Source organism: Dermacentor albipictus, chromosome 6 (genome assembly GCF_038994185.2).
Source record: "Dermacentor albipictus isolate Rhodes 1998 colony chromosome 6, USDA_Dalb.pri_finalv2, whole genome shotgun sequence".
NCBI lineage: Eukaryota > Metazoa > Arthropoda > Arachnida > Ixodida > Ixodidae > Dermacentor > Dermacentor albipictus.
The window spans coordinates 88,433,889-88,456,871 of record NC_091826.1 but is presented as its reverse complement, the minus strand read 5'-3'; the positions used below and the strand labels follow the sequence as shown (position 1 = coordinate 88,456,871).

Sequence of the window (22,983 nt, the reverse complement as noted above, 5' to 3'; positions counted from 1 at the left end):
CGACGACATGCTGCAAACTTCAGATAAATCTCATCACATTGAAGGCGTCGTATAATGTAGACATTTCCAATCAACGTTCTGGGCCTTCGTAGTAAAGTCCTTCAATTATAGTTCAATGGTCTGACTCGTTTCCTATAAATCAAATCACCAAAACGTGACTGTGCAGTGACATACAATATTCGAACTGTTTTCTGCTTTAATGCGATGTCTTCCGCAGTGACTGAAGTTTTAGTGGACTCAAGCAAAAGTCGGTGGTGTATTCATTGGTGTTTTGAGTTCCTTTCAATGTGTTCGGCCCACGGATTTTCAAACCATGCAGGAATCTATATGGGTTGAAATCAGCCTTGAGCGTGCCGATCTACCGTGGTTCCTCAGCGGCTATGGTGTTGGGCTGATAAGCACAAGGCCGCGGGATCAAATCCCCGCGCAGGCGGCTGCCTTGCGAGGGAGGCGAAATGCGAAAACACCCGCGTACTTTGATTTAGGTGAATGTTAAAGAACCCCTGGCGGTCGACATTGCCAGAGTCTTCCAATACGGCATGGCTCATAACCAAATCATGCTTTTGGCACTTGAAATCCCCAGAATTTCCTTTTAGAGCGTAACGAGAAGTTTCAAGTAGAATACTTTTATGCGGTGTTGAATTTATCTCCTGTACCCTTTCGTGGAGTCGTTGCATTAGTTGCGCGATCCATTCTGCGATTTCGCGTACCTAATTTGCTGCCATCAACAGCGTAACAGCGCATCACATTATATCATGTCTCTGGATGCTTTAGAGTGCAGTGCGTAACACTTTTACCATTAACTGCCTCCACCAAACCACCCCCATCATTTTCCGAGTTGGCTTTGTGGTCAGTTTTTATCATGAACCACATCGAGAGATACGTGTACATATAAGTATTCTGGTGCCAAATCGTACCGCACTTATCTTGTGTTTACAACCGCGCACACGTAAGGTTCGTTGTGCGGCGGCAACGCCTGATCAAGCGTCAATGCACTTGCAGGTGAACAAGACGTTAAAAGTACTCTCCCTCAACACGCCAGCCATGCAACCCGAGGAGGAAGTCAGCATGCTGTTTGAGCTGATCGAGGAGATCGACGTATTCTCGCGCCTAAAGTTCCACTGCGTGCGTCTTCGTGCATCACACTTCGCTGCACTCGTCCGTGCTTCCAAGGCGGCCACTATTTACCAGCACCTGGACGAGGTCGGTGTAGAGGACGCGGTGGAGTTCCTGGACGCCCTTGCTTCAGCTCGCAGCGTTGGCCTGACTTGGCTTGAATGCACAACGCCCGCGGACCAACGCGTGGTTCAGAAGCTGACCGACACTCTCGCCAGGATCAAGTCCTTAAGGAAAGTACCGCTCATTTAATACATCGGGGAGTGTTTGGAGAGTGCTACAAATTAGTCGTTTAACTAAGCAAAGCGCCGATAGGGCCATCGCTAAAGTTGATTCAGGGATGTTGACTGACCTGAGGAGAAATTCGAACTAAGAAGTAATCGAACGACCCAGCTTATGAAAACTAAGTGAAACAAAGCAGAAACTCGAGGCAATGAAAGCACCTAGGTATTGAATTCATTTCATTTTCATTTAATTTCATTTATTTATCCAAATTTCTTCGTACAGGGTGGATTTACTGGTCAATCTAAGTACGCAGTGCTTGTAAAATGACCAGGCAGTTGGTGAAACAACATAATAAATTCATATTGCCACAATTAATACATTCTCTCGCATATACACACTGAACACCATCCAATGCAGCAAACAAAAACAAAAAAATAAGCATTTTGAGTTCCCGTTTTTTTTTCTTTCATTACACAATGTTGTCACGAAAAACATCAAAGTCAAAACATCAAAGCGATACATAAAAACACCAGTCACTTACAGGGCTATAACTCAATTCTTTAAACTGCTGAATTCAAAATTATACACAGGTATCGAAGCAAGAACAAACAAAAGTTGAAAACAAAGCCGGTAAACAATTCCGTATGAGTCAACTGGCTTTACCTACTAAATGTTTATTGAGCTTGCACACCAATTTCTGATTGTTTTATTCATTTTTCGTTTCGTGTTTATTGTACATAATTCATCACTCAATTGATTAAATACTGAAGGGACATAGTAGTTCCGGGTTCTTTTTCCATAGTGAGTGTAGACACGTGGTTTCACGTACGTCTCAGTTTGTCGCAATGTCACGTTCTTTTTTACGGCAACCCTGAAGTCTTTGCTGAAATAGTGATTCTTCAAAACTACATAATTAAATAGTTCTTTCACTGGTAGTATACCCAGGGCTTGGTATTTTTCCCTTGTACCTGCGCTATCTAACGCTGTACCGTAGGTTATGCTCTTGACTATTTTACGAATTACGCGATTTACTTCTTGTTTTTTGTTTTCAGAGCAAGCGCCGTATAATGTAATGCCATACATAAGTAAAGACTGAGCTAGCGCCTTAAATACAGTAAGCTTTACTTTAAATGGAGCTCTGCCTCGAAGGTGATACATCATGGCAGCAATTGATCTCAGCTTTTTACATATGTATTTAACGTGACTATTCCAATTAAGACATTTATCGAAATGTACACCTAAATACTTTACAGTTGATTCGAGTGGCAAAGGTAGGCAGCGGCATGAATTACAGTCTGGCGAATGCAAAAAAATCCTCCTATCAATTGTGATAGCTTTGTGGGGATTTAGCTTTGTTTTCCCTTTATTTATGAAAATATAATTTTCCTGAAACCAATCACATAATTTAACAATATCTCTTTGTAGTCCATTTCAATTGGAAGACACAATTAAAAAAATTAAAATTGATGCAGATGGTATATACCTTTGAAGGTGTTGTGTGGATGCTTTGCATATCATATTTACTGGTGTAGCATTAAACAGTGCTTATTGGTCCTATGCTTTCTTGGCTTCATTCTTTATTGGCCACGTTCAGGTATAACTTATAGCCACGTATTCCCTTACTCGGACCTCAATAATTTAAAATAACTTAAAATAACTTAAAATAACCTAAAATAACCTAAAATAACTTAAAATAACTTAAAATAACTTAAAATAACTTCAAGTTGTATAAATATATACACATGTGAACGAGCTACACATGAAGAATGCGCAAACCACGAACGCGATGTGATTGCTTCAGTGGATTCAACAAGAATCACCAAAGCCTTTCAGAGACGCCTTAATAGAAGACAGTGCATTTCGCCCAATGGATCTGAGTATTCAATCGCTCTTGCATTCTGCTCACATAAACGCGCATCTGTCGCTACTCAGATACATAGGTGAACCTGTTCTCAATAGCCGAAAGATGTAAAACCGTGGAATTTCATCACACCTGTATTTTGTGACTGCTGCAGTTGGCGATGCTGTGAAACTTGTGCATCCGGGACAGCGGTAATAACATAGGTGTAGAATATAAGGTATAAGAAGCCTCCTTTGTTAGATCTCAGCTCTCTAGTCTTTATACGTACGCTCTTTCCAAGACAAATGCCTATTACAAGGCTTTCCGAAAAAAAAAATGTCTCCGCTCGGCGAGATTCGCCGATTTCCTACTTTTGCCACTGTAAATCTGATTCTCAGCTGCCTTCTGTCATGTTTCCTGTTGGAGCCCATTTTAGGTAAGGGACGCGTCCTGCCCATATTTTATGTTTCTCGTGTTAAACATTTCTCACCATTCTTGCGCTAATCCTGACTGCAAGCTTCTCATTTCTTGAACTGCGATGCTGGGATGTTTCGTTCTATCAGCGGCTACAGAACTCCTTTCTATTTCTTTGTTTGTTCAAATAGTCTATTCAGACATACATAATTATATGACGTTACTAGAATACAGATCTCAGGTAACTGTTTTGACAGCATTTGCTGTATGATTTTTGTAACTTATTCAGTGTTCGCCAAGTTGCTTTTATTTCTTCTGATTCGTTTATTTCTTTAAGGCGAAATCGGCTATCCCCACTTATTGAGCGTGTAATCCATGCGAGGATCCATGCACTCTGCCTCTATCCTCCGCTGGAATCCTAAGGAAGGAACAGAGTTTGCCACAGACCATGCGGAGCAATAAATCTCCCTTGCAGTGTAGAAACGATGTGCAGAAGGCATATACAGCCGACGGATGCGCAGTGGCCATAGTGTTTCGCAGATAATCTTGAGGTCGTGGGTTTAATTCCGTCCGCGGTAGCCGCATATACATGGGGCGCGTAACCGAAGTGGTCAAAATGTGTCCTGAGTCATCACAGCGTACCTCGTCATCAGAATGCGCTTTGGGCACATAAATCTCCAGAACGTTCATACAGGTAGGGTAGCGGTGCTTTGCGAATACAATATGCCGTTTTGTCTGAAGAACTCCTCGCTCACCTCGCCGTTGTGGAGAGGAGGGTGAGCGTGCTCTTCGTAAGAGCGCCGATGGAGGCGAGTACAATGGATGGATGGGTGTTATGAGCGTCCCCTTTGAAACGGGGCGGTGGGTTGCGTCACCAAGCTCTTGCTATTATATTGCCTAATGTCCTGCCTAGGTTAAACAATAAAAAAAAAACACTATGAACTACCACACCTAAATTTTCTGATCCCCTTTTGCGAACTATGCTTTTGTACATCTCCGTCTTTTGTCGTTTCCCTGATTTTCTTCCAGCAATCGCCCCTTACTAATTTCTGTTGCGGACATGTTTACTTTACCACTGCTCCAGCTGAACCGATGAGTTTCAAGGAGGCCAGTGGTGCCCAAATCCACCGCTGGGTAGACGTCTTCACATTCTAATCATGCTCTATATATTCCCTAGTTTTACCCCAGCAAGCACATGCTTCTTCTTCCTTCTTATCTCGCCTTATAGGTGCGTGTTCCAAGGCATCCCGATCTCGCTTCGAAAAGTAATGAGCTTCCCTTTGAGTTATCCTGAATTGTTTGGTTCCTGATTTCATTTTTTTTCCTTTTAAGTAGTTACTCATGGCAGGTTTCTTTTCCATTGCCGCCGCCCATGGGATTATTTCAGCCTCTCTGACATACCGCTTGACCTTCTTTGTTGCTGTGTTGCCCGCCCTGCAGGCCGTATACTTGCTGGTAAGCTTCCTAGTTGTTTTCCTCCATTGTGAATTAACGTTTTTTTTTTTTTTGTACCGGAACACTCTCCCAGCCCATTTACTTTCTTCCATATTCCTGAGCCGTTCTTCGTACTAAATGCTACTGCGAGCTTCAAAACTAGTCCTGCCTATATCACCCTGCACAGCTTCATTTGTAGACTTCCCGTGAGCGCCCAATGCGAGGCGACCCACTGACCTTTGGTTCCCGTCGAGTCGTGATTGTACCCCTGATTTAAGGCAAACACCGCATTTCCAAAAGTAAACCCTGGAACCGTTACTCCTTTCCTCATACCTCGGAGTACCTCGTACCTATTGTATCCCCAAAGCGCTGTGCTTCATTATGGCCGAATTTCTCTTCCCCTTCACTGTTATTGTTTTTTCCTGTGTTTACATATATATATTGCCTTATAACAATCCATAACAATTATTGCCTTATATATCCATATAAGAAGGTATTTATATTCTCTTACCCGAGATATTTCCTGGCCCAGTATGTCCACTGAGTGTTCACTTCTCTTTGAGTACCCTAACACCTGATTTTCTAACACTAAAATTCAAACCCAAGTTGTTGCCTTTCGGTCCAAAGATATTAGCCAGACGTGGCAAACCACTTTGCTTGTTAGCTAGCAAAACAATTTCGTCCCCATAAAATATAGCTGGGAGCTGCTGCTCTACTACTGTACCTGCCTGTTTGTATGAGAAATTAAACCCGATATTACTTACTTCTAGCACTCTCTCCATCCTCACCATGTACATCATAAACAGCAGCAACGGAAACGGTATTTTCTAGGTAAATTTCTGTGAATAGCTGTAGACAATCGTCACCTAAGCCTTCTCCTTCCAGAATATCCCACAAAATGTTGTCGTCTATGTTGTCATAGGCTCCTGTAATGTCTAAAAAGGCCACTTACAACAGTCTGTTTTCTACTTTTATTATTTCAATACACTGAGTTAGAACAAACAAGTTATCATCCAAACGCCTACCTATTGTGAAGCCATTCTGAAGCTCTCACAAACTGCCATTATACTCTGCCCATGCTTGAAGCTTTAATTTGATTGCCTGCATTGCTAGCCTGTCTATTACCGATGTAATGGTCGACGGTCTATAAGAGTGAATTCTGTGTTTCTCCCCCTTTATCTTTATAAATTAAGTTCATTCTACTTTGGCGTCAACCGCCTGGTATTCGTCTGTTTTAAAGTTTTCTCCACTGCTTTTACCAGAGCTTCCTTACTTTTTGGTCCTAGTTCATTATTCAGCATAACGGGAACCTCGTCTAGCCCTGTGGCTGTGCGCTTAGGAATTTTCTCTTCCGCTTTCTTGCAGTTGAAATTTATCAGCACCAGCTCCTTTTCCACATGGGTCTCTTCCATGCTCTTTTTTTTCTTCAAATACAACCTCGTCATTGCCTTGGAAAGATTCGGCCATTACTTTTCGGATGTAACTTATTGCAGCTTCTCCTTCCAGTCTGTCTTCGCCTTTGTCTAGGATATGTTGTATTGCTGTTAACTTCCTGCCTAATAATTTTTGGTGGTTCCAAAATATTCTAGGTGCGGCCTTGTTCTCACGTATTAATGCAAGAGCGTTAAGGGGCTCGTGTCGCAGAAAAGCCGGCGTCATCGAGCGAAAAATCCCCGAAGGCAATTCATAAATAAAAACTGCCAAGATGGGCTGGATGGGAATCGAACCAGGGTTTCCGGGGTGTGAGACGGAGACGCTACCACTCAGCCATGAGTTCGATCGTTCAATGCGGGACAAAAGCCTCTCTAGCGAATGCTGTGTTGTATTAGAAACGTGCCGTAGAAAGTTATTCTGCGGTGTATATCGGTAATTATGAGCATGTAAATTACAGAAGTCACCATTAAACGAGTAGCGAAGTAGGTTTCCGCTACAATTCTTCTGCGCTTGGCGCACACGCAGATCGATCTTGCGGCAAACATAGAAGACCCCGTCCTCAATTTACGGCGCTGCCCCAATAGGTGGCGCACCACTCGCCCGCTTCTCCCCTTCGACTCGTTTGAGCGCATTGGTGCCGTGCGGGGACCGGTGCGAGGATGCCCCAATACTCTCGATAACTCTGTCGCGTTCCGCTCTTGAAGGATAAGCTTAAGCGACCTCCATTTCTCTTCTGACAACCAACGTTCACTTTCACCTTTTAATTTGGCTTGCACCAGTATTTGAACCATACACTTTTTCTCCCGGTATATTTGCCATTTACTGGTTACTTCATCCTGCGCCTACTGCAGCTTGTTTGCGTGCCTGTGCTCTCGAGATGCTTTCTGTCGTTCGGTGATCGCTTCTCGTATCTCGCTGTTCCACCAGCTTTTGGGTTTCTTTTTTCCTTTCCAACAACCATGTTATTAGCCTTTCCTTATTTCTGTCGTTATTACCCTTAGAAGCTCACCATGTTCCCACTCTTGGCCATTTGCCAATTTCTTCGTCGACTCTAGTGACTATATTTGCTATTTGTTCAGCGTTCAAATTTGAACTGGCCATTTTGCGCTCCTTGCTCTCTTTCCCAACTACATATCGCATTTTCAAAATGATGCGTTTATGGCCCCTCCCTATGCTGCTAAACCCTTCCTCATCGATGACCATTTCTCTCAACTTATCATGATTTCCTCCTTTCCGCAGACAGTAATCAATGTTCGATTGTCGGTTTCCTACTTCCTACATGATCTGCCCTTCACACTTAGGCCCTCCATTCACGATAACGAGTTTATGTTGCTCGGAAAGGTCTAGCATTGACTTCCCCTTGTTGTCGGTATAGCCATCTAAATCCTGTATGTGTGCATTCAGGTCACCTAATAGGGCAGTTTCAGCGCCATTTCCGAAACCCTTAGTATCAGCGCTTATGAATTCCACTAACTCTTTATTCTTCTCTGTGCAATTATTTCCGGTCCACAAAAACCTAAAGCCCAGCCAAGTTTTTTTCCCCAGTCATTATACCTGATAACGAAAGATGCTCTTGGCATTGTAAATTTACTCTTTTCCATTTGCCTCCCTGTAGGATGTGTATTCCGGCTCCCCCTCCCTTAGGCTTGACTGCAATGAGCCTTATTTACAGCACCACAGAACACTACTTGCACATTCCTATGTACGGAACATTCGGTCATCACCACAACATATGCTAGAACATGGTAACCGAAAGCGAATTGCGAGTACACCTCGCAAATAAACCGAACGTGATTGGGCCGCTTTTATCAAAACGCGAGGATACTGTCAGACTTATTTCTCATAATGCCCTGCATATTGCCGAGAGGCCACAAAGACTGGCCCCATGGTATGACCTTGCGCAGACATGTGACTGGACACAAACATATCTAAAGAAAGATACCTCACAAGACCGCATCGTGCAAGAGTTACGAGCTATTCACGATAAATATGAAAAACAAGCAGAATTTTACACATGGTTCTAAAACACAATACGTGGGTGTCGGGACCACAACAAAAAAAATAGGAAAAGGCAATTTGGAGAAAGCGCTTTGCTTCAGTCTTCAGTTTATGCGATACGGATGGGAATTACCACCGACAAGCAGAAGAATGCTGTCATTTATACTGACTTTATACTGACTTTATACTGACTTTATACTGAATTTATACTGACTTTATACTGACTTTATACTGACTTTATACTGACTTTATACTGACTTTATACTGACTTTATACTGACTTTATACTGACTTTATACTGACTTTATACTGACTTTATACTGACTTTATACTGACTTTATACTGATTTATACATCTGGTTGGCGATATCCTAAACATGGTGGCCTACAACAAATACTGAAGAACGATACGGTTCTGCTGGGTCCCAAGTGATCTTGAGATATCAGGGAAAGATGCAGCAGAAAGATACGCGTCCATGGCAGCGCACAAAGGCACAACGCACACACATTTCCATACAAAGACAGTATTCGAGCTATTCGTAAGGCCCTAATAAGATTCCTCCATAAATGACAAGTTATGGGCAACGAAACCCTAGCTTGGCGAGTGGAAGTCGTGCAGTCACCAGCAACGATTCTATGTGGAAATCAAATGTCGACTGTGAATTGAACATACACACGTGATACACAATTTTCTACTTCCCAAAGAAAACTTGTGAGAAATGCGACCAACATTTTACAGTAATGCACATTATTATGACATGCCCACATTTTGAAGAGCAGACACAGAAGCTATCGCAGAATCTTTAAAACTTTCACATACCTTTACACGCCACCTCGATATTGGTAGATGGTCCGCTAGTGCCTTTTCCTGACTTTAACTTTTACATTAAACGGTTTTTCTGCACATTCTGTAAAGTAACGCAGCTTTCGCAGCCTTACCCTTTGATTTCTTAATGGCTTGTGGCTGACGGAGCATGGTATTAGTCGCTTTTGTGCCACTGAAACCGAATTGACTATCCTGTACAAAAAACATGTTCGCAAAATTAAATTATTTCCAGCAAGGTTCGCTACAAAAGTGCGCACCTTCGATATCGCTGTGGTTGCCTTGGTTATTATGAAGATTTTTGTCTAAATGTTCGGGTAATTATTTAGAAAAAATATACAGAAGTACTGATGAAGTATTTATGCAAGTGTGCAGTTCCTTTAGTCTCATATTTATACTTTTCCAAAGCGAGTTCAGATCCAGTGCTTTTGCCAAAGTTTCTTCGCAGTAAGAGCGATCAGTGCAAGATTAAAAAGCCGTGTGCTCCAAATAACCAACGCAAGTGGTGTGAAACTCTGGTTAATAATATGGATGAGTCTGCGAATCATAAGCGTACACTACCTGCCATGCGTATAGAATTATTCTTTGAAGTTTTACTAAGAGCAAGGAATGTACGCCATATTTGACCCCTGGAGACAAAGGCGTTTAAAGACATTGTCTCGAGAAAGCATTAGGAGAATATGATATGGCAGCCTGGTTATGGAAGCAGAAGCCATAATTAGCGCGAAATATAGAGCGCCGAACAAATGTGAAAAACAAAAAGGGAAAGACTTTTCGGACCAACAAACAGGGCCTTGTTCACAATTAAGAGAATGCAGTGAAGGTTGTTCATGTACACTTCGTGATTGGGTGTATATAAGGGGCAGATTGCCTAAGTTGCGATCGAGCGTGTGTGACGCCGAATGGATGGGAAGGGGTTCCAGCTGAAGCCTTGCCATCTTGTCCTTTTCAATTTATCTTCGCACTATCCTAGTCGATGCCATGGCACCCGGAAAATGCGAACAAGAAGGAAAATGCTTAGACATGGTGCGAAGCCGGAGACAGCGCGGGCTCTAGTGACTCCACAGTTATGTTCACTGCTCACACAGAACTGCAGAAGCCTGCTGAGGCATGGAATGTCTATTGGGTTTTTTCCAGTAGAGTTGGGTCCGATTCGAGCGCATCTATGCAAACCTTGGCGGCGGGCTCTGCTGGCACGCTCGTGAAAAGCGATTTCGCATTGGACACCAGGATACCGCAGTTATCGGGAACAGTGTCCTGAACTTTTTTCAAGGAAGTCGTACGAGACCTGTACGGGCATTCCACTTATTCCGACAAAAGAGGAAATAATGCGGTGAAGACAATTTGTCAGTTTACACCGAACTAAACAGGTGAATTGGGCAATTGCGCGCATGGGGACGCCTGCTTTGCGAATCTTGGCAAAGCACATCGAGCGGGCGCAGAACCATTCTTTCACCGGAAAAAAAAGTAACGAGTCTTCTGCTGCAGATTAGCAAAGCGGAACACATCAGCTAATAGTTGCTTTAGTTCTCTTTCTAGCTTTATACTGGGACCATGATTCAGAAATATAGGTTACTTCATCCTAGAGGAAACTTCACATATTGTTTTAAGTGTCCCATTTGTCCAAGATGGCCGTGGCGTTTCCCATATTCGCGGGAAGCATTACGATGTCCTCATTGTGACATTGTGACAATTTTTAGATCCTTTCGATCTTGAGGGAGCAGAGGATCCAGTTTTTGATGGCGGTGTAGGTTAGCGAGCACGCTTACGACACGGGTACCCGCTTCAAGTGGGCTGACTGGCTGGCTCGACACTCATGACTGCATTTCTCACGGCGCACAGTAGCTTTTTGCAATCTTCTCTTCGTAGGAACCCCAAAAGACTTGTTTTTTTCAACGAAATATCGGCACTTGATATTTCCCTCTAATAGTACTGGCGACTAGCCGGGTTTCCGTCGAACCATAATTTCAGAAACGATAATTATGATGACGACGCTGTTGAAACCTATTTGCCTCTTGGGGCACAAAGCTCTGAATCTGTAGTTTTCTTGACACGTCACCAGCGCATAACGGACTGTTGCCGCGAGGTGATGGTAGTATGCTGGAGATATTCATCGGACCAGCAAGGTTGGGTTAAATTGGATGAGGAGCTGTGATTTGGGTATAGTTTATGGAGGTAGGATGGGATGACGAGAAATTTCAAAAGGCATAATCAGGAGTGAATGCTCGCGGAGAGTTATGAATGGGTAAACGGAGCTCACAGCGTTAAAGCTTAACTGATGAGATATGTTTTCGCGACGCTCCAAAGTGCATGTGCACGTGGAATTTCTGTAGCTCGGAGTAATTCAGCTGGAGCGAGCTCATTACGAGACATTCCAGTGGGCCCTCGAAACGATATGTCGACGTCCTTAGTGCAGTTTTCATTAAGGATGTCATTTCACCGTGTCTTTGTGCAATTGCACGAGCATGATTTGTCGACATGCCTCCAGCAATTTTGTACCACAGTATGCGTATGAGGCTACGATGAGTGTTACTTAATAACTACGAGACTACTGTATTTTCGCATTCAAGGCGAACAAGCATTTAGGCACCCCCGTGTCCCCCGATAAGTACCTTCACACAAGCACTTAACAACGGGTTTATGGAGTTTCCGATGTTTCACGGCACATATACCAGAATACTGCTATCTGTAGACTGCTCACGCATGGACATTCCTTCTGACTACTGTTTGGAGTGGATTATTCATGACACAATTGACTTTTTCGGTGACTTAGCGTGGATGGCTTTCTGCTGTTGACAAAAATACAGCTGGTTCGACTCCTGCCAGAGGTGGCTGGTCATGAAAACCGCGAGAATCAAGTGCAAAAAAAAGAAAGACCGAAAGAACAACTTTGCGCGTCCAGATATAGAAGCACATAAAATAAAAACACAGGTGCATAAAAGTAATCCGGCGTCCCCTTAATCACCTGTGCAGACTTGGGACGCTGGATCGCACAACGTTGTTTTATTTTATTCACACGGGCAGTTTTCGTTGTCATCGCTTAGGGTTCCGATATTTGTAGCGCTAGATTAGAAGGGTGCACAAAGTGTTGCATCTCAGTGCATCTGTATTTTCATGGTATAGCGCGTAGCAACACGACTGCTTGCAATGCCACGCTAACTGCACCTTGAGCTCACCATAACAAAAAAAAACACGCTCCAATCTATTTTGATCATGACGGCGATTTCACACATGAAGAATCCGAGAGATAGCCTACCTTGAAATTAAAAAAAAATTCTCTTCATCATTCTTTGAGCGTTGAGCTGCGTAACATGGTCGCGCTATTACGTCACTTCAATGGAAATTCCATGGCGTAGTGTTTACATAGGGCTGGTAAAATAGAAGTCACGCGTTTCAACCCCCTGCCCCCCCATATAAGGTCAAGGACATGTTTCCACCGTAGCAGCAGTTGAGTCGCTGCGGAAGGTCTCTCGAGCCAGTCACGCTCTTTGAACCTTGCTGTTTTCTAAAATAAATATTAGATAGAACTCTGGCTCTCCAATCTTTCAGCCACTATGGAAACAGTGGTTAGTACATTGACCTGTCTGATCTTTGTACTTGTGGATAACGACGTTCTTGTGGCTTTGTTTATTACGCTCTATCTGTCTTGAGTGTCCTAAATTTCAGAACAAGCTATATTCATGAAGTGTGGAAGTCTCGCTGAACACGCACCATCACTACTAATTGCAGCTGCGCGGCCTATCGAGGGTGTGCTAAGCGAAACACGCCAAGCGCTTCAACGCGCTGGCTCGCACGCGAGAAAAATTAGTCAGCTTTGGCTTCGCTGAGCTAGCTAACCGAGGATATGCAAAGCGAAAACTTGGTTTATACTGGTTGAGCCTTGGTTTCACTTGGCTAACCTTTGATTTAGCTGTAATTATTATTCTTTGATATACAATCATCGTTAAGCCAGGTATCAGCAATCCGTCAGCAATCTGTCTTGCTTGTGTCATCGCCTATTTTTCCTTTTCTTCTTTTTTGCCACTTATGTTTAGCATGTTTCAAATTTACGTGTACACTTTCCTTTTAATTTATTGCTACTTAGTTTGAGATATTTTCATTGTTCTGTTTATACCTGATGTTTCCTACAGTGTATAATTTATTTTTCTTTTGCCTTTGTTTGCGTTTTTTTTCTTTTGAGCTGATGTATGGCACTTTCACATCGCTGTCCCCCCCCCCCCTTATGTAATGTCCCCGAAGGGACCCTTAAGGGAATAATAAATGAAGACGATGATGAGGTGTGACGGCTGGGCCTAGATCGGCGGCTAGACATGACTGTGATTAGGCTTGAGTAGGCACGCATCGTTCGGTTACAAGTGCGACGCCTGTGGTGCAACAGGGAAGGCCCAAGGGCTAGTCATGCAAAGAGACGCCGAGAACATGCGCAGCGTCGAAGCACACAGACCAGGCGCAAACGCGGACGCTACATTGATCTCGACGGTGCGACGCCTGCTGCATTCCGTACCCTCTCCTATGAAGTAGTTCGCCAGGCGATATCCGCAGCGTGGTCAGACGCCGGTTGGCGATGACGGCTCAAAGCCTCCTGCGCTACGCTCAGAGAAGACGGCCCGGCCTCGCTCGCATCTATCGCCAAGCTCGCAATGAATAGGCGAGCACGGCGCTCCTCTTAGCCAGACGCGCGATCAGTCACGTGGTCGGCGGCGGCTAGCATGGCGGCTAGCGTGGCGGATCACGTGATGTGTTGCCAAGGTTACGGTGCAGCGCTTACGGTTACGTTGCCAGGTTACGGTGCAGGTTACGCTGCGGTCAAATGGAGGTCAAACTCACGGCGATGGCGAAACGCTGCTCGACGAGGTTACTAAAGCTTTCGATTTAAAAATTTTGAGGATGCTTATTCTTTGTAAGCTATTGTGTTCCACTATTAAAGACGGAGTTCCTTGACTGCTTCTCACGCTTTCAGGAATCTGCAACTTATACATTACCGTAACGTTTACCGAGAAACGCTGGTGGGAAAATCTGCATGAAGGTGAGCTTTCTGGTTGAAACACGGCCTCTCGCGTGGCCCTATCTTTTGTCATTAATTTGCACTTTTGAAATTTCAGGGTGAGGAAATTTACTATAAAGGCATGCGCTGGCGGTATTTGACTTATGGCTTATGTTTGTCGGCTGCCGTTCTCGAAATTCCAGGGAATAAACTTCTAAAGAATGTAAGGCAAGTCATAAGAAACTTTAATGATAGAACTTTGGTGCCGTATACAGCATGCGTGGTTCGTTATGATATCTTTGACAGCGGACGTCGGCGCCGATGCCTACGCCGACACCGAATTTTCAGCTACGCGGGGTTAAATTTGCCATTTGCCTCCACTCTACGGAGTGCCGTCGATTGGGTTGAATGCCACACCAAGGCTTAGCGAACTACGCGCCAACGCAGCTTTGGGTGCTGCGTCGCGCCACAAGAAAGTGGTCTGAACCAGATGCGGCAGCAGCGTCAGAAGCAACGCTACGTAAAAACCTGAATAAAGCGTCCAAAGAATGTTCTGACCATGATGTTGGCGACTAACGCTCATTGTGCAAGAAAGAGGTGAGGCGTGCAGACAGGACACAAGAGTAGAGAAGTGGACAACACGAACGCCGACTATCAACGGAAGGGAGCACTGAGGCGAAAAAAGACACAAAACTCACCTGCACAAGCACAGGAATGGTATTATCACGTGTCAGTCGGGTACATGTGCCGGTCTACTGAGAAATAACTGTTACGGCACTTAATCTCTTCTTTATGTAAAGTAATCGAAGGCTGACTCACGTACGCACTTCCACTATTATACATATGCCATGCCTCTACCATAAGATGCGTATCTTCATTCTTATGCCTGTACAATATCGCGCATTCACCTAACTCTGGCGTGTAGTTACAATCTTGGCTATGTAGGGAAATATTAGAAGGCGATCCACCGGTTAACGACCTTTTATGTTCCATTAGCCTCTGATTGATACAGCGTCCCGTTTGCGCTACGTAGAGCTGGCCACAGCTAAGGGGAATCTTATAAACCACACCCATACGACAGTCAGTAAAAGTCTTATTGTGCTTATTGTGCTGCCGTGCTGCTGACGCTGGAGCTGTTTGTCGTGCCGCCGAGACTCCGGAACTGTGGGCGGAACGTTTGTCTTCCCTTCGCGTAAGGACTTCCTGACGGAGGAAGTGCTATGGTGCCAACCATCCAATCCCACTCTGCACAGTGCGCTCTCTCAAGTGTCACAATGATTCCGCATACGCCTTGCACAGTGTGCCACTTAAAGTTGAGAATTTTAAACTAACCTACCTTTGCGAACTTTTGCAACGTTCCTGAACAGAGCTGCGGAGGGTAGTTGCCGAGTAGCCCACACTTAAAAAATAGTAATTACGTGCATAATGGGTAGAAAGGCCCCCGCCCCCCCCCTCCCCCCCCTATACAGCAGCTCCATCTGCTAAGACAAAAATATTCCTTTCTCCCTTTATTCCGTTTATTCAACTTACAAGAAGGTACAACACATACAGGAGAGCTGAGCATGGGCTGAGAAGAGCAGCAGTCAAAACTCTGGCATCTACATTCGTCAATCTAGCGTAGGAAGCCTTTCCGGTTCCAATTGTTGAAGTTTTTAAACTTCGCCCAGGCTACTTACAGGTTCGCAGAAATAACTCGTTGTTGGCCTCGCCGCCAGATCTGCATTTTGATCAGCTATTCTTCATAAGCAAACCTATTATTTCCTGAAGCATTATCGTCAGATGGCATCATTTGTTATCGCCCGACACGCACACTTCTGTCTTGCGCCTTGAGTTGATCTCCGCATGTGTCACACTGCATAACGCGGGTGTCGGAGAGGGTCCGGGCCAGTTTTTTTTTTATGCCAGTGACGCTGGAACGAAACGAGCAGCTTTATACCATTTGATCAGCTTCATCGTAGCTTTTCTTCGCATAGATTAGAACAACCGCTCGGGATCTGAATCTTATTTTCTTTTGTTAGTAACGCTACTATACCTTCCTTTCAGAGCTGTAATCGTACAATAAAACGCTGCTTTGGCATTTTTTCTCTTACGCAGGCATCTGCTTCTGCGCATAAACTTGCCCGAAGCCGACGTCGTGAACATGTTTCGCGCCCTTGAAAGCAACCGCAGCATCGGTATGATCGAGTTTCGTGGCATCACCTTCAGGAAAAGGACTGCCAAGGCGCTTGGCCGATTGATCGAGCGCAACCGATCGTTAGCCTTTCTGACCATTCACCTCGACGAGAGTGAGCCCGACGTGGACTACGTGGCGCAGTTGCGCGGCATCTGCCGCGAACTCAAGGAGGCCCTCCTCCGAAACCGCTTTGTAATCAACGTCGAAGTTTTGGCAGCCGACCGTGTCCGCTCCAACCAACCAATCATCAGGGACTCTCTCAGGCGTAACGCGGTGAGCATTCTATTGCCCCACTGGTTTCAAGGAAAAAGGAGACTCATTGATATTTACGTGTATATTAACCACGGTGCAGCCTTCATGATGCTACCATTCTGGAACGGGGACATGAGCATTGGCGATTCATAGCTGGTTATTCTCTGTAGTAAACTGACGTTGCCTCGCAAAAAGTATGCTTGTAACTGCACAAGTTCAGTTTTATTTTATTGAAACATCTTTAGAGCACGCTCACGAAAGATGACAAAAGATGCAGCGACAGGAGGACTCCGGACAAGATTAAACATTATCGAGTTGTTTCGCATTCCGGAGAGGTGCTGGGTATTGTAACGAGATCCACGCCCATAAACGCTGAAGACGGTGACTGGGTGTAAAATTTCATATATTTTTTTTTATTTACCGGAAATGTGCTTCTAGCTATGTTATAATCAAATAACGCGTCTTAGGAATGGCTGCAGGGACAGTTAAAAACGTTCGCTGAACTCCTTGAGTACCTTATACGATGTTCACAGAAATGCCACGCGTTGCAGCGTCTGTACTTTAGACATGTTTCGCCGTCGATTCTGCCTATGACAATGCAGATGCTCGTCAACGAGGCAGTCCGGTTCGTCAAAGGCTCCACGGAAAAAAATGACGCCCTGGCCTTCGAGACCTTGGAGCACTGCTTGTCGCTGCTAATATCGCTGCGCATGGATTTAAGCTTATCCCACGACTCCGCGCTCGAGAAGATCAGCGAGGCACGCGAGCGGCTCGCTTTCAACTACTTCATCCTCGCGGGAGTTGTCAAAGCCAAGATAGTCTGCGGCCCGCGTCGCAAGAAAAAGACTATGTTCGACAAGCTTGGCAAAGACATGCAGGCGCGCATCTGCTCCTACCTGAGCCTGAATGACGTGATGGACATCTGAAGCGGCCAAGTTTCTTGAGCTTCTGAAAATAGCGATGGGTTGCGTCGACACACACAGAAGCTCGACCAATGTGAAAACTTTAATGTCAAACTAGTTGTCAAAACTGCCACGTCACAAGTGAGTTTGTGTATTGTTTTTTTTTATTAGGGAGCACTTAAATCAAACCATATATTTTAAATTCTCAATCTGAAAAAAACAACAACAACATTTCTGCAGACTTACTGCAAACACTGCAGACTTACTGCAAACACTGCAGACTTACTGCAAACACTGCAGACTTACTGCAAACACTGCAGACTTACTGCTAGATTCATTTCCAGCGCAACGTTTTATATGCTGATGGCGCTAAGTACACGTACTCGACGTAACGCTTTTTCGGGCCGACGCGCATAAATTGCTTGCTAGTACGATACATCAAGTAAAGTTTGTGACAATCATCGCGGTATTTTGCTATATTCTTAAACTAGTCCCCAAGAAATGCTTTGCTCATGGTATTTCTCATACATTTTAGATTTTAGCATGTGCTGACAGCGAAATAAATGTCATGTATGTCTTACGAGATCTCACTTGTGTTTTACGAGGTGACGCTGCTGACAACGATGTTTTCTCACTTGTATTTCTTATAAAGCATTGCATATGTATGGCACGCTTTCTTTACAATGTGGAATCAGACAGTTTTTAATGCTGTGGTCCCACTGGGTACTGCGGAGTTAACTCATCTGTGTTGTGAGGGGAGGGGGGGCTTACGTGCTCTGATCAGTGCTGGTCGTGTTAGTCTGATTGCAGCTAGGATGCTGAGGGCGATGTGAAAAGGCCGGCTTTGACACGTCGAAGGCTGGAAGAGAGGGCACGCATGGGCCGATTCCTTGGCGCACAAGCGAGTGCGCCACGGGGTTAAGTCGTCGCTCCTGGTGCATCACACAAGCAATGGCGCTGCTAGACCATGGTGGCCGCACAGCACGTGCACTGACGTTGGCGTAGTGCTTAAGAGATCAATCGCCCTTTGCGGCGAGGGGAATTGGGCGCAAAGTACTCGCTCGCACTGCTCTCCTCACAACGTGGAATCTGCAAACTTGTTTCCCCCATTGTTCAGAAGTTTTAGTGTTTGTTCATAAAGTATCAGTCGCTCTGTTGCTGTTTGATTTATACACTTTTTCAGCTTTAAACTCTAAGCGCCGAATCTAAGAACATACTCGCCGCATATGCTCCAGGGGCGAGCATAACGGCATTTTTCTAGCAGAGCATGCGACCGCCTCCTACCACCGGAGGCCAAAATAAGAGCTCGTCCTGTTAATGAGCATGAGGTTGTGTGTTCGATTCCTGGTGGTTGCGGCCACATTTCGACGGGGGCGAAATGCAAACGCTCATGCACTGAAAATATGGCGAATGCTAACGAGAGCTCGGCGCGTCAAATGTATGCAGTGACCTTCACTGTGGCACGTAACCCCTTAATCGGTTGAACACGGCCTGCATTTGCACAAAGGTTCTGAGGGTAAAATTGTTCGTAAGCGTAAGAACCACCAAATGTAATCTTCGGGATGAATTTACCGAAGGCTTCCGTCTGGTTGCATGCATGATTTATGAACGAAAAAAAGGTAGTGCTTCGAATAACATTGGCACCACAGTGAAAGTGGTTGTCCGTGTAGGATAATATGCATTGGTATAAGCGGGGAAGTACAAAGTGTACCTAGGTGCTGCTTCACGTGGAATGCCACGACGATAGCAGATGATTTTGCCGACAAATACTTTCGTCAAATTCTGCTGTCGGTGCTTCTTTAGCAATGGTGGCAGACTGCGTTAGAGGGCGCCTTGGGTGCTTCCATGATGGGCAACATCAGTAGCAAAGCAACAAGGACACAAGAACATACAAACGCGCGAAATTAGCATCTTTATCGCTCGCCATGCTTTAGTAGATGCCAGCATTAAATTTGTTTTCCAGCGAAGCAGTATACCTCTTCCGTCCAAAGAAATTTTCGTGTCGTGGGCGTGGTACGCAAAAAAAAATACCCATACGTGGGCCGATCCCGGAGATGCTGCACTGCCGGCCCGACCAGTGGCAGAGCTGAAGCAGGCGTTAAGAACTCGCCACACGTGGACCGACCCGCGGTGGAGCTGATGCAGGCGTTAAGCACTTCCCATACGTAGGCCGACCCGCGGCGATTGTGATGCAGGCGTTAAGCACTCGCCATACGTGCGCCGATCCAGAAGATAGTGCAGTGCTGGGCCAACCCGCGGCGGAGGCGCAGTTCGCCATTAAGTGGCCCACATACAGAGCTTAGCTGGTCATCTTTCTTCAGAGTTGAAGGGCACTCAATTTTTTAAGCAAAGTACTTCTACTAGGCTGTGGCGCGCATGATAAAACATTCGACTAGTCTATTTAACAACACATCCAGTGGTCCAATTTTGAAGCGGAGTAATGATGCAAGCTTACGTATAAGATCGACAGGAGGAAGACCACGTGTAATGGTGTGTAATAGTTTCGTCTGTAAATAGAGATAGCATTCCGCAAGTACAGATGTGGACGTCCAAGTAAAGCATAGATATCCCTGTTAGTTTTCAAAGCTAAGAGACATGTTTGAGAGAAATAAGTGGATAACTATGCTAGAGCAGTAAGGAAAGCCATATTTAGGACTTTTTCAGAATGGCTAAACAAGGCAGATTCCGGTTTACGAGATAAATTATTACCCGCGTGTTTAAAAAGGCGCCTTAACAAGAAGCTCAGGCGCCAGCGTCAAACCCACCGAGAGAACTTAGCAGAACCTAAAACAACCTCGCAAAATATAGCCAACTTAGCCAAGCCAACCATAACGTCGGGAAACCTGGAAGCGAGTTAGCCAACCTATGAACAACTTAGCAAGCACGTAGAAGCTATATATATAGTGATTACAAGCTCCGCTTTTGACTACAGCCATGCAACAGCAATCCAAGCTACGCACGTTTGTTGCATGCACTTTTATTTCCATTTAATAACCATTTCTTTAATTCAAATCAAATACAATTTCCTCAATGTTGTGCTTCGTGTAATTGTTGATTGGATTCGTATATGACTAACAAAAATCGGGCCCCTCTCTTTCCTTACTTATATATTTCCTTACCAGTATATATATATATATATATATATATATATATATATATATATGTGTGTGTGTGTGTGTGTGTGTGTATGTGTGTGTGTGTGTGTATGTATGTATATATATGTGTATATATATGTATATGTATATATGTATGTATGTCGGCGAGGGTGGATATATATACAGTAAAAGCTCGTTAATTCGAACCGCAAGGGGAAGCCGCTTCAGTTCGAATTAACGAAAGTTCGAACTAACGAAAGTGAAGGTGAGCATCAGTACACTGCGATTTGGAAGTAGTAGGGCATGTCAGAAATTTGGCATGTCAGAAAGTGATGGCGTGTGCCGCGGGCACCCGCCATCTTCAAGTCGAAGCTCTGGGTCCGACTGTGCCACACCACCGATGTCCACCGAAACGAACGTTAGCCGAGGCTTAACACTATCACAATGATTCGCGACGGCCGATACCTCCTAAGCTGAAAACAGAGGTGCACAACCGATGAAGACTGCCGAGACAAAGACGCTGAACATATGAAGGTGGCGAAGGCCCTGATTCGTTGGTTCTTGATTGCAAGCGCAGCTGCGACGTACTTGATTCGCTGTGTTTTGGCGCTTGCCGTGCCATCTCCGCACAACATTAGCAGCTGTACAAGATTTGCAAAGCCTCCGAGATTGGCAACGGGCAAGAAGTCTTGGAGGTTACGTAGAACGGAGAGGCGGCAGCCGCCGCTGCCTTCTGGCTGACCCCGCGTCGGTTAGATTTTTTTCCGATTTTGCCTTCTCTCGCCGTTCTCTCCGTTTCGGAGGCAATACAGCCTTGTGTGTAGGCAGTAGACGCTTTTCTCTGGCCGTGTGCCAGGTGAGCGTAGTTCGAATTATCCGTGAGGGAACCTTCTCGCGTTCGAATTAACGGACTTTTTTATACATCGACTTCTGTGGAGCTTGGCCGGACCAAATCGTACAGTTCGAATTATCCATAAATTCGAATTATTGAAGTTCGAATTAACGAGCTTTCACTGTATATATATATATGTAATGCCGTAGTAGTGACGGTGAATAATACAGCGACAAAACTGTCTATGACACAACGCTTTTTGTGCGAACTGGTTCCCTGAAAAACGGGCTACACTCCAAGCAAGCGATAGCTGCGAACAAGGACGGCGTTCATGGAAATCTGACCAGCGGGTCAAGCGTGTCGGCTTACATACATGACCCATCGAACGTTCCAGAGAAATCAATCATGCCGGCGTGTCTTCCAGAAAGTTCTACACCATTCGCGTCGTGCATACATGCAATCATATTACGCGAAATTCGGTGACAACAGGCACCGGACAAAACCATCGATAGCATTTCAGAAACATCCGATGCATGGAGGGGCGTCCTAAGCTGAGCGACAAAATTATTAGACCATGAATCGCGGTCACTCGATAAACAAGTACATGTGTCAATACTCCGCAAAGAAACAAAAAAGGCATCGCCCCGATGCTACAAACAAAAAGAGAGCGAAAAAACAAAAGCACACTTACTACGATAAAGCAACAAAACAACAAAGTAACAGTCCAAAGGCAGTCCAATGTTCAGCTGTACAAAGCCCCGAGGTTTGTTCGGGCAGCTATAATCGGTTAAGTTGCTCAACATGGACACCTCCAGGTCGCGAGAGATGGCCCGTCCTGCACGACCTCACGGACCAGGGGGCCAATGCGTCGGATGATCTTGTAGGGTCCGAAATACACGGCGTAAAACCCCGTTAAGTCCTAGTCGGCGTACCGGGGTCCAAATCCAAACACGCTTCGGCGGGCTGGAAATAGCTGGCGACGTGGATAATCTCTTCGTCGGTGACGCGCGACAGCATGGAGTTGAGACGCTTCGTCGGCTTTCTGCTGTAGACCAGCTTGAACGGGGTGATCTGTGTTGTTTCTTGTACCGACGTATTGTATGTGCCGGTTACGTACGGCATGCAGGAGGCATCCCGCGTCTTGTGCTCGACATCGACGTACACTGCTAGCATGTCGGCGAGGGTGGATCGCCTTCTAATCTTTCCCTACATTGCCAAGATTGTAACTACAAGCCAGAGTTAGGTGAGTGCGCGATATTGTACAGACATAAGAATGAAGATACTCGTCTTATGGTAGAGGCATGGCATATCTATAACGGTGGAAGTGCGTGCGTGAGTCAGCCTTCGATTACGGTACATAAGGAAGAGATTAAGTGCCATAACAGTTATCTCTCACGTGGACCGGCACATGTACCCGTCTGACACGTGGAGATACCATTCCTCATCTTGTGCAGATGAGTTTT

At 45.1% G+C, this 22,983-nt stretch overlaps 1 protein-coding gene across 1 annotated transcript in view; it reads left to right on the top strand.

Annotated features, from left to right (window-relative positions):
* The window catches only part of LOC139061280 (uncharacterized), a 35,557-nt gene extending 17,384 nt beyond the window's left edge, over window positions 1–18,173 (top strand). The window contains exons 9-11 of the mRNA XM_070541004.1: window positions 1,003–1,350; window positions 16,362–16,712; window positions 17,294–18,173. Of these exons, the coding sequence (XP_070397105.1) occupies window positions 1,003–1,350; window positions 16,362–16,712; window positions 17,294–17,617 (1,023 nt within the window). The 3' untranslated portion in view covers window positions 17,618–18,173. The remainder of the gene's footprint in view (window positions 1–1,002; window positions 1,351–16,361; window positions 16,713–17,293) is intronic.
* Window positions 18,174–22,983: the final 4,810 nt, after the last annotated feature.